Source organism: Cavia porcellus, unplaced genomic scaffold, assembly GCF_034190915.1.
Source record: "Cavia porcellus strain 051 isolate PalLab524CR breed Dunkin Hartley unplaced genomic scaffold, mCavPor4.1 scaffold_11, whole genome shotgun sequence".
NCBI lineage: Eukaryota > Metazoa > Chordata > Mammalia > Rodentia > Caviidae > Cavia > Cavia porcellus.
In genome coordinates, this window is record NW_026947494.1 from 55,457,577 (window position 1) to 55,476,761 (window position 19,185).

At 37.1% G+C, this 19,185-nt stretch overlaps 1 protein-coding gene across 9 annotated transcripts in view; it reads left to right on the plus strand.

Moving 5' to 3' along the window:
• Window positions 1-19,185, plus strand: part of Mast4 (microtubule associated serine/threonine kinase family member 4) — a 541,638-nt gene that overhangs the window by 301,626 nt on the left and 220,827 nt on the right. For 4 of the 9 annotated variants that reach the window (XM_063258271.1, XM_063258276.1, XM_063258274.1 and 1 more), the window contains one exon: window positions 1,407-1,442. The exons of the other annotated variants lie outside the window; for them this stretch is intronic. In XM_063258271.1, the coding sequence (XP_063114341.1) occupies window positions 1,407-1,442 (36 nt within the window). The remainder of the gene's footprint in view (window positions 1-1,406; window positions 1,443-19,185) is intronic. 9 annotated transcript variants of the gene reach the window in all.

The following is a 19,185-nucleotide window of genomic DNA, read 5'->3' on the forward strand; positions in this document are numbered from 1 at the left end:
TACAGTATGTGTCTAGCCATGAGATAGTAGTTTATAGCATTACTCTCTTTAACACAGACTGTGCTGTCCAGCGCAGTAGCCATTAGTTACATGTGGCCATTGAGTTTTTGTAATGTAGCTAGTTCTAGTGGAAATAGGAAAGAACACTGTAGCACATCTTATTGGTAATTATTTTGTTCCATGTTGATAGTAGTTTTGAATTGATTGACTTATATCTAATATATTGTAAAATTTGCTGTTACTTGTTTATTCTAAAACATTTTTAAATGTGACTACCAGAAAATTTAAAACTATGCAAGTGAATTGGAATTTTGGTTTAGATCATTTAGGAAACCCTAGAAATAGAGTGTAGTCAATCCTACCCAAATCTACCCAAAGCATGTGGCTGATACATACAGAGTAAAATGGGTATTGGCAAACTTGTAAAAAGTGAACACTGTGATAAGACTGGTATCAGCAAAATGGAAATGTTTGCTCATTTGCTACTATTTCACTAACAGTATATGTCTGGAAGCGTTACTGTTAAAGTCTTACAATATTTTGTCTTAGATATAATTTCAACTTTGGAAATTATAAAATTTATAATTGTACTCATAGTGAAACAGGAAAAAATACATAAAGAGAAAGCAAATGATTCCCACCCCTTCCAATCCTTGTCTCCATTCATAGCCTTGGGTGGTCATTGTCCTCCTCATCAATACCCTTCCATTTCCTCAAAGTCACATGAATGTTGATTTGTTACCTGTCATGATGACAATGTTGAACACTGTCTTAGTTATTTGTCTTGTTGCTGGTACAACATACCCAACACTTGCAAGTTAAAGAAGAGGGATTTATGTTAGCTCACAGTTTAGAGGTTTCAGTCCATAGTTGGGTTAGCTCCATGGTAGGGCAGCCAGGCAAAGGAAAAACAGCTCAGGACTTGACTGCAGGAAGCAGAGAGCAATCAAGGGAGAAGTAGACTCTTCCAGGCCTTCCCACAGTAACCGCTCTTCTCCCATCTAGGCTTACTTCCTACATCACACTTAGTTATAAACTTATCTACAGACTAATGCATGGGTGAGTAGCACAGCCTCCATGACCCAGTCACCTTCCAACCCACCCCCACAAGAGCATGAGGCTTTGCGGGGACATCCAGATATAAACTTTAACACGCACCCTTCAATTTGCTTTTCTTATCAGTCTTCTAAGTCTGTTAGATTTATCCATTACTTTTAACCATTAGATAATATTGTATATGGTAGAAGTATTATGTTTTACTTCATCATTTGTCTATTAATGGACATTTATATTGTTTCCAGAATCCCCCTCAGCTACCACCCCCCATCCTGTCCTCACCACAGACAACATGGAATAAACATCTTGGTACTTTATCCTTATGTACTGGTCCTTTTTTGTTTCTATAGGATAGATTCCCAGAAGTGGAATTGCTTGGTCAAACGGTATGTGTATTTTAAATTTTAATAGACATTGCTACATTTCCTCACCCAAAGAATTAGAGTCACTTTCACACATAAAAGTGTCCATTTCTAACATTCTCACCAGCACGAAATGCCAATGCCCTTTTTTTAATTCTTGCCAGTCTTATCTCTGAAAATTCCTCAAATTTCCATCTTCTTTATCACCACTGACAGTGCGTGTATTTTCAATGTCTCTTTCAATGTCCATGAAATTCTTTTCTTCATTGCATGTTCATTTTCCATAGGCCATTTTTCCATTTTTAATTTCTAGGAGTTCTTATTGTTTTACAAATAATATTCCTTTGTTATATGTGTGTAAATGGATCTTTACTGTTTTTATTTCTGTTTATGGTTTTTTGCTAAATGAAAACTGTTAATTGTTGTTTAATCAACTTATGTCTGTTTTTTCCTCTATTGCTTCTGAGTTATATATTATGAGGTTATATAGGGATTCTCTTTATTTTCCTAATTTTTAAAAATATTCAATCTTACTCTAGTCTTAAGTTTTGTATATGATATATGATAGGATTTTATTTGTTCTTTTAGTTTCCTGTTTAAGGTATGTAAGTCCTAATTGTTACAAGAATCTTTATTTTCATGTGATTGTAATATTACCCTTGTCACATGTAAAGATGCCATATACATTTGGATCATTTCTGGATTTTCTGTTCTGATTCCTATGTATTTCTATGCCAACACCATTCTGTTTTGAATGCAGTGGCTTTCTAGTGAATAAGTAATGCCTGGTAAGTTCTCTTTTGCTAGCCTTCTTTACAGACTTTTCATGATTGTTATTAGCTGTTTGTTTTTTCATGTTCAGGTTAAATTCTTAACTTAAAATTTGAGTTTTATTTTGCATGTTTTAAATTATAAGCAATATAACACTATACAGTAAATAAAACAAAAATAGTTTTTAGTAAGGGGATCACTTTATGCTACTAGTTGCAAAAATGTTTACTGATAAACTAAGAGTTATTTCTTCTGTTTAGTTCTTTATGATTTTACATGATCACTATGGTGACTCTACAATTACTCCAAGTTGCAAAAAATGAGGATCCAGTTTAAGAATCAGATCCTTTCATTAAAATTTAAGTACATCAAGCTTTTGATCACTGTAACATTATAATTATATATTTCTGTTCATGTACCAAACTGTGAGATATATCTCTATCTACATTGGCTGAGGAGGTTAATGTAATGATATGAACAAAGAATTATCAGCTAAATATGTAAAAAACATATTTTTGGAATCTTATTATTAGATTCTTTTAAAACTTAATACTGACTATTTTATGGACTTAGAAAATTCTCACATCTGGCATTTTAGGCAGAACTGCTTAATGCTTGACAATTCTTAACTTTTAATTTCTGTTAACATGCTATTCACTTAATTATTCTCACATTTTTAATAGCTTTTGGAAAACTTTAGTTGTAATATTAAAGTAGTAAATATCTTTGTATTTTTCTAAAAGTATTTGAAATATGGGAACCAAACCTAAAACTTCCTATGATAAAAATAATGGTAATATTAGGTTGCAAATCTACATATATGCAACTAAAGGTGAGATCTATATTATTTTTTTTTCCCCTTGTGGTTCTGGGAATCAAACCCATGCCCTTGCTCAAGCTAAACAGGAGCTTTACCCAGTGGCTGTACAAAAAGCCCAAGGCTGTTAATTGTGTGTGTGTGTGTGTGTTTTTTTCAGTATTGAGGATTAAACCTAGGGCCTTGTACATGCTAAATGGTTGCTCTACTGTCAAGCTCTATCTACAGCTCCAAGTCTGTATGTTGTGCATGGAGGCTTAAGGACAGCCTTATATAGATGTGTTTACTTGGTTAAACAGAAAAGAATCATTAGTTTTCCTGTAGCCAAAGATGAAACAGTGTAATATGATAGCTATTGAATGATATACTTGGATAAAATAGGATTATGTTGTAAGAATTGGAATTCTCACTGATTTTAATGATGTTACAATGCAAATAAATGGACTTTCGGGATCCTTTTTTATGTATGCAAGAATTAAAGATGATAACTTAGAAAAGAGAGCAATTATATCACATCAAAAATAAAACAAAAAAACCCGATAGAGTTCAGTTCCAGTATTGAACTTAGGAGCTTTATTCATCAAGATCCAATACTGTTTTTCTACTTTGTTCTAAAGAAGGTGATGAACAGTGGCTTCCTGGCTTTCCTCTGTGCTTAGGTTAAACCATCCAGAAGGCACTTCAGGTCCCTCAGATTTGGTCTCTACTCTCCAATAAAGTGCATCAAGACTTTTTTTGGAATATTCCTGGATGTTGTGGTTAAATAAGCAAATTTGTTGGTTTTGGAACCAATTTTTTTTAAAAGGATGCTTTGAACAATGTGTTATTTGGGTTTGAAGGGACAAATGAAAGAAACTTTAGGAGTTTGCCCTGTCCAGCAGTGAGAACACACACCGCAGTGAGGAAATGGTAATCATAAGCCACTGAAACAAGTGGAGCCTGTCACAAGCCAGAAACCAGTTACGAAACGTGCAAAGAGACTGTGCTGACGACTTACCATTTTTCCAGCATTTCCACATAAGCTGTGTTTTCATCAATTCAGAATGTGTTTAGTCATCATCACTATTGGCAGTTGACAAACATGGGTATAAAAAGATAAAGTGTGTACCTCAGAGATTATTATGTGTATGTATCTTTGTAAATTCGACGTTGTTAATGTTAAAATTGTTTTAAAAGTGTAGGTAGAGGGGCTGGTTGGGTAGCTTGGACGAGTTTGCCTGGCATATGAAGACCTAGGTTCAGTCCCTAGCACTGGTAAAAAACAAAGGTAGAATCCTAGATATTTATGAATTTAAAATTGCACTAAAAACAAAATAAAATAGATGTCAAAAAAGTAAAAAACAATAAAGGAATGTTTTCATTATACCATCAAATATTTAAGGCTTTAATTTATTCCAAGGTTGCCCAATCCCTAAAAACCTTGAAAGATAAAACTGTTTAAATGAGGATAGAGAGTCCGTCTGTTTTTGTAAAACAGACATAAACAATCACCTGTGACCAGGAATTGGAGAGATTACAGCAATCTACAGGCGATACTGTAGCCATGGAGCCTAGTATTCCTGAAACCAGAAAACAATATTTGTGGCAATGGACCAAGATGTTCAAAAAGCCATTTATGTTTGGTACGGTATACACTCTAGAATAATAAAAGTAATGCTCACGGGACATACAGAATGGGGAGAAGAGGATGCCCTAAAACCGCAACATTGGGTTTATTTTATTTTTATTTTTATTTATTTATTTTTGTAGTGGGAATTGAACTCAGAACTTCACACTAGCCAGACAGGTGCTGTGCTGCTGAGCTATATCCCTGGTCCCTCAATATTGGGTTTTTAAAAAGTCCTATTTATTGATTTAAATCAGTCAGCTAAGTTTGTGGTAGAGACCGAGTCTTGTTCTTGTTTAGATGTTACTCATACTAAACATTATCTTTTTGAGTTTACCATCATCTTAAATTATCTCTAACTGAAATGCTACCAGCTTCCCTCCTTACTTTTGCCTCCACTAGTAGAATATGTTAAGCCTGTCTGCACATGGGAAGGAGCAAGGTATTGATGCAGCAGATCCAGTGCAGGACTAACTTCCGTACTGCTTACATTTCAAGCAGCTCCATCAGGGCTTCAATGTCAAATCTCCAGGACTGATGTAGTTTTTTCAGAGTAAGGACATAGTCTGCCTCTTGCTTGCTGCACACACTGAAAATCAGCCATAATTGTGGCCTGAGTGCTTGTCTTTCTGCTGGCAGGTCTTCTCACCATATAGAATTGAGTTGACATCGCTCTATTTATTTGGATGAAACCACTGGGTCAGCCATCAGTGACCTTTATTCTCTGTGCCTTAAAGAGGAATCTTTATCTTTCGGGAAACCTATTGTGAGCTGGCGACATATACCGCCAGCTGCAGTGAACGTCCAGGTTGAGCCATGTCAAAGGAATACCTTTCAAAATGGCACATTAAATTTGATTCCTTACTATTAATCCCCACAATATTTTTGTATATCTGAATGTTTAAATGTCAGTCTCCTGTTTTCCACTGTCATGTCTGCTTGCATTCAAATTCTAATGAGTGATAAAACTATTTGCAAAACAGAAAGAAAGAAAGAAAAGAAAGAAAAAGGAAAGAAAAGATGAAAGAAAATACCATTGGTCTATCTCTTCCTATTACATTTGTTAAAGGCCAGCATACTATCACTGAGAGAGGGATAGGACTATTGAAGTGTATGAATAGAAATTTTCAAAAGGGAATCTGTCAAAGAAATAGTAGTAAAGGTATTTTAAATATAATTGCAGTTGTATTCAGTAGGGAAAGAAAAAGTCAAAGCATTTCTACTTAATGACATTCCTAAGGTGTGGAAAATTTTGTAAGAAAGGGTAGAATATTCCCAGGAAAGAGGGCATCACAGCGTTCTCCAATTGAGGGCGGCACATATCCCCCAACCTCCAATTTATCTGATCAGGTCTCTGCCATGTCTGTTAAGGCCCCTTCATTTTCATCTTCTCAGGCTTCCAGCATGGAGCATAAGATCGTTTTGTAGGAACACTGGGACTGAACAAATATTTTCTTTTACATGGGGTTTTCAGTGGAATCCTTTTATCTTCTAGATGGCCAGGCTCCTTGGAGGCCTGAACAATGAAAAGTTTGAGCAAAGCTATTTCAGCACCAGAGCCCCAGGAGCTTAACACACTTTGAAGTGGATTGCTCTTCATTGTGGGGCCACAATAAAAAGTGGGGTTTTCATAGTTTTTGCATTGATGTCTGTAAAGACAGATGGCTTTGTAAGATGGGCCCCAAAGCAGTATAACTGATTAAAAGAAATGCCAGGTAGTTGAAGGCTTCCACACTCAATGTCAGACTGGCAGAAAGAAATGTTCCCTTGGGGTACCTTAATACTGGGGAATCTCACTCTTGCATCTTCAGAGGTCAGCCCAAGATACTAGAGATAGTTAGTTACTGGGAGCAAGAGCTTTCAAAATGAAGGTTGAAACAGTATCTCCAGCCCACCAGTGGGAGAAGTGTTTTGAGAAGAAACTGGCCAGTTCAGGAAGTGCTTTAGGGTTGTAGGTAATTTCTGCGGTTGTAGCTCATATCAAATTGTCATTTTTTTCTCGCTTTTTTGCATTATGGTCCAAGATCTGCATTGCCTTGAAGCCCGCAGCTTCCATTGTTTCATGCCGAAAGGTGACTGCATCTCCCCCTTCTCTGAATAGTGTAAATGAAGTTGATGCTGGAGCTCTTGTTTTTGCTGCTGCAGTAGAAATCATTCTGCCTGTGTGTGTAACCCGGCACACTGACCTTAACCTAAGAACACAGTCATATATTTCACATTGTTTAGTGGGAGGTTGATGAAACTTGGCCTTGTAGGTAAAGGAATTCGTAGATGTGACAAATTGTTCTCTGGCTTCATAACCTACCTCTGATTATTGGGAAATGGGGTTTGCAGCCAAGGGAAGCAAAAGCTCATCTTAAAATAAGCTTTAAAAACCTATCATAAAAGAGTTAACTGGCTCTGAATTTAGTTGTTTTTCCACCAATAAGAAATGCATTAATCCTGTAACAAACAGCAAGTAATAGGGGTTTAAAAACTAACCCACCTTGCTTGCTGCTCCATTTATTTTTTGCTCCCCCCCCCCGTCCTTCACCAAATGTGGTGCTGGTAGGGGTGCAGAGTAGAGGTGAATGAAGACCCAGCACCTGGCCGTGCTTTGGAATAGCTAATTTCAGAAAGGTTTGTACATTTGACCCCTCTGAACTTCCATGCATCATTTCAAAGAGTGAAGTAATTCAAACATGGAGGCATTTCTAAGAATCATACTAGAAAATAGACTGGCTTGTGTCATTCCCCACACTGTGATCTATCTTTTGAATAGAAATGTAAAATTTTTAATGTTGTAATAAGTTAGGTCTAATTTATCTTTGTGGAAAATAATAGCTAAATAATCCTTCTATAAATCATGCAAGTGATTATTGTAGAAAACTAAAAACCCAACTAGGAAGAAGTGCATTCAGAATTACCCCTAGAGCTTGTCACTTGGGGGAAAAGACACTTTTAAAGACAGAGAATTTAGCTTTCACTACTGTCTTTTGATGCATTACCTTTTTCATTAGGCACTTCCACTGTTACAGCCTCAGAATTTAAAAAATCAGATAGCATTTTATTTAACTATGAAAATCTTCAGGTCAAAGGTATTCATTTTTTTGTCTGATTATTTCCACTGTAGAAAGAGTGAAAGAACAAAGAATTTTTACTTAAATCTAACCAAGTAGAGATAGTCACACATTTTATTATATTTGGTACAGTTTTTTGTAAATCCCTGTTATTCGATGATTATTGATTCTTGGTGTGCACGTAGATGAGTTGAGCACCTTGCTTGTTTACAAATTTTCTTTTAGCAGAAGCAGGACAAAAAGTAAAGAGGCTGAACTATTTCAAGTGGTCATGTGTAATTGCTGAGGACATTGAAGCAGTTTTTTATTTTCAGACATTCATTTTATGAAATTCCAAGTGCTAACATTTTTCTTTCAGCTCTTATATTTGTTTAAGTGTGAGAAAGCTTTTGTGCTTTATGTGCAGGAAATTATTCTGAACAACACATTTTAATAGGTTTCAGAAGTTAACAGAGATGCTATATTCATTCAGAGAATAGAACAGATTTTCTTTGTTTTGTTTTAACACTTGGGGCTTTATGTGATTTTTTTGAGCCATTCTTAGCCAAGTTATGATTTGTAGAGTGATTTGTTGATTGTGGGTTTCCCCTCGTTCCTAAGGGCACATGATTTGTATCATTCTGTACACTGTATCCTGAGAGAGCAGAGGATCGTTAAACTTATGGGGGATTTTTGCTATGTCCTCTGTGCCTAGAACTGTGTCTGACATGTAAAGGTATTCCACATAAGCCTACAGTGTATTCTTTCGTGTATTTGAAATTGTTTATTTCTCCTACTGTTTAGTAGTCTCATAGACTAACACATTAGTAATTTTTATGTAATCAGTTAATAATTATGGAATTCCTACACTAATTTGTTCCAACTTTTAATGAGAATATGCTCTTGTCCAGATATAATGAGGGAGATTGATTGTATCTTCCACTTAATAAATTTATAGTCTGTGTACAAGTTTATATTTTGCACTCAGATATGAAAACAGAGTAAGAGTTGTGGGTCCTTTACTGATTGGTTTTTCCAGTTCTGTATATAAAAGAATGAAATTTAATTGTTCTGTTAAATTCTAATTTAATCTGGAGGGATGGAGGAGAATTTTCAGCATAGTTGATGCAGCCTTCCATTTGATGCTCCAAGTTGAGAAGTAGGTATGTAGACAAAGTATGTTTCCCATTCGTCTGGCTTGAGTTCTTTATATTATAATTTTATTCATGGTGAAGAGTAGAGGATAATACAGGTGAAAATAGTTGTTGAAAATAGTAGAATTAACCCACTTCAGAAATTACTCTGGCCCAAGTACATGGATCTGACTATTTACTATATCTACTATATATTTACTATTTTATATTTATATGCTATTTTATATTTATATTATATATTTACTATTTACTATATCTACTCTAGTAGATGAATAAAAGAGAAAAATGAAACCACTGGAAGTGTGGCCAGAAGTACTGCTTAATTTGGGGTAGATTGCCTTTGTAATAGAAGTGTGAAAACATGCTTAAAAATAGTAAATATCAAATTCCACTTGTCACCTTCAGTGTGAAGAGAGGGCAAAGTGAGGTCAGTTAGGACCACCCTGGGAGTTCTGCCATGTCTGTTTGGTTGTTAAGATGGGTACTTGATGTAGACGTAGATGTTCATTATGTTCTTTCCTTTATAAATTCTTTTTTCTCATTAAGAAAACAATACAAGATGCAGAACGAACTTTCGTGGAAGTGAGCCTTCTCCAGTCCACAAAAGGGTTTTGTCTTTCTGCCCCAACTCTTTCAGCCACCATCAGACAGATTCTGTTGGCAGAATGGGCAGCAGTAGGAATGAAAGAGCAGAGAGGTGTTACTGGGATGGAGAACTACAGTCAAAAGATACTGTAGAGTAGAGAGATGTTTGAACTTGTTGCCTCTTCAAAAGTGAGACATTCTAATTCTTTCTGCTGCATAATCGCTTACTTTCTTCCCTCAGATAATTTCTGATTCTACATAAGCCATTAACAGCTGGGTGTCCATGTGGTTACATCATGGGCAGAGAGAGAATTCAAAACAGATACCCAAGTCAGTGACATCTGATTTCTCTTTGACCTTGGTCATAGTAGTGGAGGGTCCTTGTCCGAGAGAAAGGCCCCGTGGCTGTTCTTTACTCATGACCTGACTTTTAGTGACTGTTCTGCAACCCCTGGAAGCTGCATGACTAGAGCCCCAAGTGTGTAAGAGATACTGGCTACAATGAAACAGAGACAGAGATGGAGAGAGGAACACAAAAGAATATGACCTTTTACCTGAAGAGTGCGGGATGCAGAAGGGCAGATGAAGATGCCCCTTCATGCCTTGGATTAGTTTGCCGAAACTGCTAGAATAAAATGCCACACATTTGATGGCTTGAGCAACAGGAATTGATTGTCTTACATTCCAGACAATGGGAGTCTGAGGTCATGGTGTCAGCATGGTTGTTTCCTTCTAAGGACAGTGAGGGAGCCTCTGGTCCATGCCTCTCTTGCTATCTGGGAGCCCGTTCCAAAGAAGAAAGTAAGAGAATCAGAGAACATTCCATGGACCACTCTTAGTTTTTAGTGGTTTGCTGGCTGTCTTTGGCCTTCTTGGGCTTGTAGAAGCATCACGCCTATCTCTGCCTTCATCTTTACCACTTTTACATGGTATTTCTGTGTATATGTTCATCTCTATGTCCAGATTCTCCTTTTTTGTATGAGCATGCTCATATTGCACTAGGGCTCACTTAATGATTCCATCTTAACTTCATCTACAAATATCCTGTTTCCAAATGAGGTCCTAATCAAAGTTCCTGAAGTTAGAACTTCACCAGTTTTTAGAGGACACAATTCAACCCATAACAGTCTCCATTCCCATGTCCACTGCTCATGTCTGTGAGGAGGTATTGTCCAACTCCAGCTTGTGTGGTCTGCAGAATGTTCCCCCTATTTCTTACTAAATGCTTTGCAGTGGACTCCAAGGTCCCACTGACAGCAAGTGTAAGGTCTGTGATGAACACAGCAATAAAACAAGATCCTTTCTGAAGAGAGAATAGTTGAAAGTTCATTTTCCAGACAACAAAGCAAGGAAAATTTATGAGCTGCTCTTCACTACCACTCCTTTTTCCTTCTATCCATACTCTTCTCCACACCTCATTAGAACAAAGACTAATCTATTGAAAGCCGATCAATTCCACTTTAGATGATGGCAAATGAATTATTTCTACTGCATTACTTGTTCAATAGGCCTTTGTGGATAAACGTGGAAAGCCCTCAACAATGTATAACATTGCCTCTCTGAGAATGTAGCAGGTTGTCTTAAACTTATAGATGCACCTTTGGAGTACAGCCTGGTCTGTCACTGAGGTGAACTGCAGACCATGGAGTTGCCCAGGATTGGAGGTCACAAGAATTTCAGTTCTCCTGCCATGGCAAGTTACTTTGGGAAAGCTACAGAGGCACACTGTAAGTGACTGTGTCTTCCTAAGGGGACAGTATTGCCCTCTAATTAGTGGTATCACCATAGTGTGTCTAAGGCTGGATTCCATGAGGTGAAGGAGAATGCTCATGCCAGAAACTAAAACCAGCTGAGCAACTGGCAGAGACATCCAGTTACATACTGAGGATCCATCCGTCTGTCTCAATGATAAAATTCTGAGCTTTGCAAAGTGGTGATGCATTCAATTAAAAGAGTGTACCCATCAGGCTGCCTCCCTCACAACATGATATATTTATGGTGCTGTGTTGTGGCCATTGGCATGTTAGTGGAAGTTATTTAAGGGATAATCAGCTGTTTGAGATCCTTTTTCTTCTACTTCTTCCTTCCTATCAGGAATGCATTGGTGCTTGCTAGAGCTCCAGCAGCCATATGGACCAGTGGTGTAAGTGTGAGGGGTAAAGTGGACCCACGGTGGACTGGGAAACTGAGAGACAGAACTCCCTTGAATCTGATGGATTGGCAGCCACCAAAGCAGCCTGGACTTGCTGCTTTTGAATCTCTTTTACCTAAGAGCCATATTTTGTGTAGGTCATTTATTAGGGTTAGATCCTCTCCACAGGAACGCCATTCACCACCCTATAGAGCATACTGTACAGTATTTTGGGGAGAAAAGACTGATCCTGAGTTAATACAGAAAAGATACATTTCATCCTGAGACTTCTGAACTGGATGGCGCTGACGTGTTCTCAAGGCATCTTTTAAGTGAGCAGAAGGAAAAGACTGAATGTGTGTCCTCTTTAGCTGCTCCCTTATTAAGACACTGCCTCTACATCACAGACAGTGTTGGCCATTACTATTTTCTGCCAGTTATTGTTATAGTGTAGCAGCAGCAACAACAACAGCCACAGCTGTTGATGCCACCACCACCATCTCTTAGCAGTAATACACTATTTTGAGTCCTTCCTTGCTTTTCACCAATGTTTCAGAAAAGTGAATTGAAGCAATATAAGACATGCTGGTACCCGTAAAGAGGAGCAGTTTTCTTATGAAGTTAATATAGCTGACATCACAGCACATTTCTTTGGCTTTTCAAAAAGGACTCATCTTCACCTTCACAAAGACTTTCCTTGTGCAGTAATATATATATGATTGAGAGTGAAAATACACAATTGAAGGATGTGAATAGATGAGAAGTTTATCAATGAAAAGCATAGGAGGAATAATCAAGACGTTTGAATTGTTTTTGTCTCTCAAGGAATAAAAATTTTCTTGACAATATATTTCCCTCTTTGGCATGTTTTCCAGAATGTATGAAGCAAGGAAGTGGAGAACCACCTGTGGACAGCTCTAGGTCTGTGGGATGATTCTCTGGTAGGCTGTGGTGCATAGGGAGAAAGCGAGGAGGGGTCAGGTTGTGGTTGGACAGAGCCCTGGGAGCCCAAGGGAAAGGAAGAACAGGCGGTATAAAGCTGCTCTGGTGGAACTGAGGCTATATACTGGGTCCTGTGGCATGAGCCCACTCCATACAGCTGTCGAGGGTAAATAAAGGTTACTCTAAAGCTGCCTTATCTGCCTTGAATTATTCATGCTTTGCAGCATCTTCGGATTCATAGCGAGCCCCCAGAGATGAACATTTTCATGCAGGACAAGATTTAGGGGAAACATAGTGCTTAGAACTTATTTTATCTATAACAAGGCAAAGTCCTTTCCTAAGTGTGTCATTTAGAGCCACAATGATGTGAGACTCTTAAAAAGTATCTCCTGCCTAGGGAACTGATACAGCAGTTAATATCATCCATTTGTACCTGCTTCAAGTGTATAAAGTGTCACGTTTTCTCACTATATCCTTTTAAAATGCACTTTCAAATATTTACAAGGACTTTTCAAGGTTTATCCTAACCTCAGCTCCTGTTCCCCTGCATGCCCCTGAGCTATTCATTTTGTCAATATGAATTCACCTTTCTTGGTGCTTATTAGGAACCTACATAACCCACTTCTTTGTGGAAGGAGCAGAATTTTGGTATCGGTTTTGGATAAATGACATATTTTGTATATCTATAGTAACGTACTGTGAGGTTGGTAGGGGTTGTCCAGCCAACACAGATTCAAATCGTTTTCTGGCAACGTTGTCACAGTTGTCACCAAAAAATGCAATTGAGCTTGACATTAGTTGGACTTCATTTATTAATTTCTAGTTGTTCTACAGTGGTCTAGAGCATCTGAAGATCATTTGACTTTACTGTCCCATGACCTCCAAAATATTCAGATCATCAAAAATATTCAGATCATATTAAATATTATGTTGCAACCAGGAAAGTATGTGTGTATTAAAGATGATGTGAAAAAGTGACCATGGTCCTCAATTATGGGACTGTAACCATTGCCACTGAAATAGCCACTAGAATGGGGATACTGACACCTGGAGATCTATGGATGGTATCACCTAAGTCTGAAAAGTGCTTGGGGGCGAGTCAAGAAGATTTGCTGTCTTCAGGGAATTATGAAAATACTATAAAATAGCATTAGGATCCCTGTGTTTTTGGGGATGAGGAGGGTATATCAAACAGTAGCCTAATTGGTAAAAAAAGGAAATTTGAGTGTTCTTTCATAAATCTCTCTTTCTGTTCGCTTGCCATGAGCTGTTATGGTGCGAGGGCCTATGTAGGTAACTGTTTGTCAAAATGCAATTGAATTGTTAGAGAGGTTTCTGGAGATGAGAAGGTAAGAAGTCTTTATCAAGGAAAGCTATCACATTGATCAAATAGATATTGAAGTTTCATCACCTTATGTGATGTTGGCCATTTCATGGATGAATTCATGAGCATAGAGAGAGGAGTTCCTCTGGTTTGCTTACTTTGGCAGTAATTTTATCTGATAGCTTTTCCATAGAAGACTTTAGTTTCATTGTTTTATGTAATTCTGGAAATGGAAGTGACTGATAACTTGCCCCCCATCCAGGTTGTACATTTCAGGAATAAAAATTTGTTTTCTCATGAAAATAAAGGAGAGATAGAAAAGAAAAAAGGAGATTAAATAAACTTGTGTTGAAATTCTGCTTGTACTTCAAGTTGAATTCCCTGCATGACTGGTTCTTATTTAAGACCAGAAATGATCAAACATTGATTTGCAAGCTTCAGGATAAACTGAAGGTTTTCTCCATACTGGGGTTAGTAATTAGCTTTGCATGGGTCATAGGTTGGTGATTAGTTCTGTTCCTCAGAACGTGTCTGCAATCTTTGATATCTACTTAAATGTAAGTAATTTGTACCATTTTTATTTTGATTTTTCTATTAATCTTTGATGGGGTGAAATTTGATATTTTCTCTATGATACACGATGAAATTTAGCAATTAAATTATTTCATTTATTCAGCATTTGCACTTGGTTGAATAAATCTCAATGAAATGTTGTGTTGGGATTTCAGAATGTTACTTAGTGGTTCTTTGGCAATGAGTAAACATTATTCTAAACAATTATTTCTAAGCATCTGATTTTTAGATTCCTTACTTTTAGCAAAACAAGAATCTTACTTGAAAATTTGTAGACACTGGGAAGTCAGAATGTTTCAGGCCCTTTCAAAAATAATATGACTGTCCTTTTGTACGTCTCATTCTTCATTTATTATTGCATTTCACCATGCCTGAGCTACACCCCTGAGCCCTTTCAATTTTTTAAACTTTGAAACATGATCTCCGTAAGTTTTCTAGGCCACACTTGAACTTATCATACTCTTGCCTCCTTGAGGTAGGATTCCAGGTATGCACCACTGCACCCAGCCCTGTATCTCTTTATTTAGAATAAACTAAGTACTCGTATTTCTGACAGTTGCCTATGTCTGCATTATACTTCTAGCCTGTTTTAAGAAGAAAAATTCAGTGAAGATGGAATATTTGTGTAATCTGACTTATTGCAAGTGAGTTGATGAGATTTGGAATTCCGTGTATATATATTTAAACTTTCCTAAGCCAAACCTATTAACAGTTATTCCTCATCTACTGATCCTGCAAGTTATTTTTCAAGTTTCTGGCATCAACTTAAGTTTTTCTTTGCTTGGATGGTATCATCTTATTTTTACTTATTCATTAAATAAAATTATTCATCTCTGTAAACTATTTTCATTCTCTCATTATTTAGATATTTTCATACTGGGCTTCTTCTTGTATCATGTACCACTTTCTCTAGTCTATGAATTTTTTTTCTATAGTTTTCATCTCAAAAGTCTTATTGGCTACAGAAAGTTAGGAAAAATTATTTTGTTCTCTTTCGTGGACTTTCTCTACCCTGGTTTTAATTTTTTTTTTATTAGTACATGTTTGTAGTACCTAATGACTACATTCATTGTGGGGAGTCAATATATGTGCATATTCTATCTTAATTCTGTCCCCCATCATTGTAAGTATTTTGTGGTACAGAACTTGATTTCAGATCTGTCCTTCATGGAGAGAGGAGAGCACATCACCAGGGCAGCCAGTGGCAACCACCAGCTGGGTTCAGCACCTCCAAACCAAGTGCCAGTCATTTGTGGTCTCAGTCCATACCTTAAAGGTCTCCCTTAAATTCCAATGACATAGGAACGTCTTTGTTTTTGTATTTTTTGGTATTGGAAATTAAACTCACAAACGTGCTTGCCAGGCAAGCACTTATGTCACTGAGATAAATCCCCAGCCCATATGAACTTCTTTAAAAATAGAATTTTTTTATATTCATAATGTTGACTTACATAAGTTATATTTTAATTGTTTTTTGTACAAAGAAAATTTCAAGTATATACTGTGTTTAACTGCTTACTACTAAAACTAAAAAAATTCAAAGAAGTACAACACAATTGTAAAAAGAGTAGAATTTATAGTAATAGTACCAATTATAGTATGTAAATAATACCTTAATTAAAGATAGGCTATTTTTTTTTTTGTACCAAGAATCAAACTCAGGACCTCATGGTTGCTAGGCAAGCACTGTGCCACTGAGCTATATCCCCAGTCCAACAGTATCAATTTAATATTCCATAGGAATGATGACACTTCACTAAAACTGAGTCACCATTAACAAGATAGGTACGCTATTGATGACTGTGGTCCAGAATTCTTTATTTCTCTGAGTTGGCTTATTTGTCATAGTCAATGTGAAGCTGAATTCTACAACATCCCTGGTAAAGAGCCTTTGGTGATGATTCCACAATGCTCTATGGGATCATTTACTTCTTGTAGCATGGTCCTCTTCTGATCTTTTCTTATTAGCACAGGGTAATAGAACTAATAATATTTGGGACACTTGACTGCTAAAAGATATAGATGCTGAGTACTGAGGTTACAGGACAGCCTGAAATGAAAGAGCAATCACTGTAATGTTTCTGGTTTTCAGAACTATGATAACATGGCAATAAATTTTTCAAAATGTACGAAACATTCATGTTTTCCTGAAAATTCTTTTCAGGCTCCAGTTGAGGCAAACTGAGATAGAATCTACTAAAGGCCAAAGCTGGTGTCAGTCACTGGCAGTGAGTGAGTTAACTGAATGTGACTTGACTTCCAAGCAGGTCAATTTAATGTGTATGCTTAAAATAGTTGAGCCTGGGCCTAATTAATACCTCTTGTTCCTTACTGCAATAATTATTTGAACTTAAATAGCTGTGTGTGTGTGTGTGTGTGTGTGTGTGTGTGTGTGTGTGTGTGTGGTTTTTTATTTCAAAGTCAGCCTGGGTTTTAGCTGTCTCATCTCTGGAGGTAAGCTTGTGTGGCAGCAAAGAAGGGACCAAAGGGCTGAGTGGGAGAGAATGGTGAGAACATATGCTGATGAAGTGTTGAGGGAGATCTCTGCCTCGGGGAAACATGGCACTCTTAACTTGCTAATTCCATTTTTTCTGTAAAGATTTCTCCCAAAGCCATCCACATCTGCACAGGATTACTGCTGTAGTCAAGATCATGTCCTGTTTTTCAAAAGCTAGACTGTCTTCCTGTCTTCCTGCCTCTTAGTAGCTTATGGGACTTCATTTCTGCTACAATGAGGATGATAGAAATCATTCCCAGCATTGGTGAAGTAGTGCTTAGAAAGCGGTTTGCGTGGTCCTTAGCATATGCCGGGCTCTTTGTCATAGCACTGTCAGTATGACAAAAAAAGTATTAAAAGGAATATACCTTTGAATTTATGTTGTACACTAAAGGGACAAATAAAGGTATGACACAGGTATCCACGTTTCTCAATTTGTGTTAGTCCTTAGATTTTGATACTATGTGATATGATCTTTTAACATTTCAAGCGGTTTATTATGATTACTATTAGCTCTTTTATGAAAGGAATTACCATCTTGCAAGGGACCAGTGGAAGACAATTGTGTTATAACCTTGGAACCTCATTGCTCCCCGGTGAATCTCCCCTTTGCCTTTTTCCAACCTGGTTATCTGTTAACTCCTTAAAATTCTCCTAGTTCTGTGTTTTGTTCCCTGAATCATGCAAGGGGGATCCCTATGCAAGTTTTGCTAATTTGATACTTAGTCTGCTGCCATCATTTTAACTCTGTGTTTGCAGTTACCAGATGCTTCTCCACAGACATCTGCTTCTCTCTTTCATTCTGAGGCAGGGTTATGGTATTTTTATTTAACTGATGTGAAAGATTATTTAACATGCCCATGATCTTACAGATAGTAATTGTTAGAGGAATCAGACTCCAGGCTTTATCCCTCCTTTGACTAATCCCTTATTTTCTGATTCTGTTATTCTGACTTCAAATGTACAAAGGGTGATTTTGGGGAGAGGAAGAATCATGAGTTTGGGATGAACTGATCAGTGAGAACTCATTTATAGTAATGTGGCTTTACATTTAGTGGTGACATTAACAAGTTATTTAACATGTCAGGACCTTGATTTCCTTATCTATATTATAGAGACCATCATAATGACACTTGGATCTTAGGTCATCATAAAGATTAAATTAGATGATACTGGTAAAAAGCCCTTGGTATATGTTAAGGATAATGTAGGTATATTAAACAGGTACAGTACAATTACTGTAAATTGTAAGAAATGAAAAATCTATTTTTCCCCTGCAGTGTCATTTTCTTGGGCATTCTTCAGCTTGGAGCTGCCTGTGCTGCCTACACTGGTGTTTAGAAAGTCATAAGGCTGAGGTACTCAGGCCCTTAGTTTTATGCTACTCAGAGGAGCTCTTTCAGACATTTCTTAGAGATTGTCCTTTTTAGCTTTGATATCTTTTCCTTTTTTCACTGCCATACTTCTCTGATGAAATCCACCACTGTCTTGTTTCCCTATAATCATTCTGGACATAACAGGTTACAACAGACTTTCATCACTGGAGGCAGAAGCCCAAGAACCCAGCCTTTTCTATGGAAATGCATGCAGATAGAAACATAACCACCATATTATTTTTAAACACTTGTAATTTATTATGCCACCTAAATTTGAGCCCCTACTGTGTATCTTTTAAAAAATGGACTCTGACTCTTTTAAATTCATATGTGGGACAGAGTATTTGCCCCTGGAAAGGACTAGATGCCTCGCTGTACTTCCTTATGTTCTGCTGATGTGTTCCACCCCTAGCCTACCGCCTCGTCTTTGGATCTCTGGTACTTCACAGAATATGACACTCAGCAGGCACAAAATAAATATCTGTGGCCTAATGGGCTTGTAATTTGCATTGACGCATGAAAGGAGAACATTTTTTCTTCCCATTTTGGTAACCAGTTGCTCTCTTCTCTCACTGCTGAATAATCCTTTACTCCCCACTGACTTATTATGTCTCACCTTATTTAATGTATGTCGTAGTTTCCTAGTCTCTTTAACCAGCACTATATTGTTTTTCCCAAGTACAGATATCTGTTTTTAGGTTCTGTTACATTTCGTGGTTTTCAACCCTTTTTTTCCTACAAAAATGTGAAAACCATCCTTCTAAGTTAACACATTAAGTGACAAAAATTTGAAAACCATTCTCCTAACTCATTACTCTAAATGACATTAAAAGTGCAGGGCTCAGAGTGTAGTTCAGTAGTAGAGTACTTGCCTATCATGTGAAAGACCCTGGGTTGAGTCCAGAGAACTGCGAAACACACAAAAGTATATATTTTTGTTAAAAGTATCATCC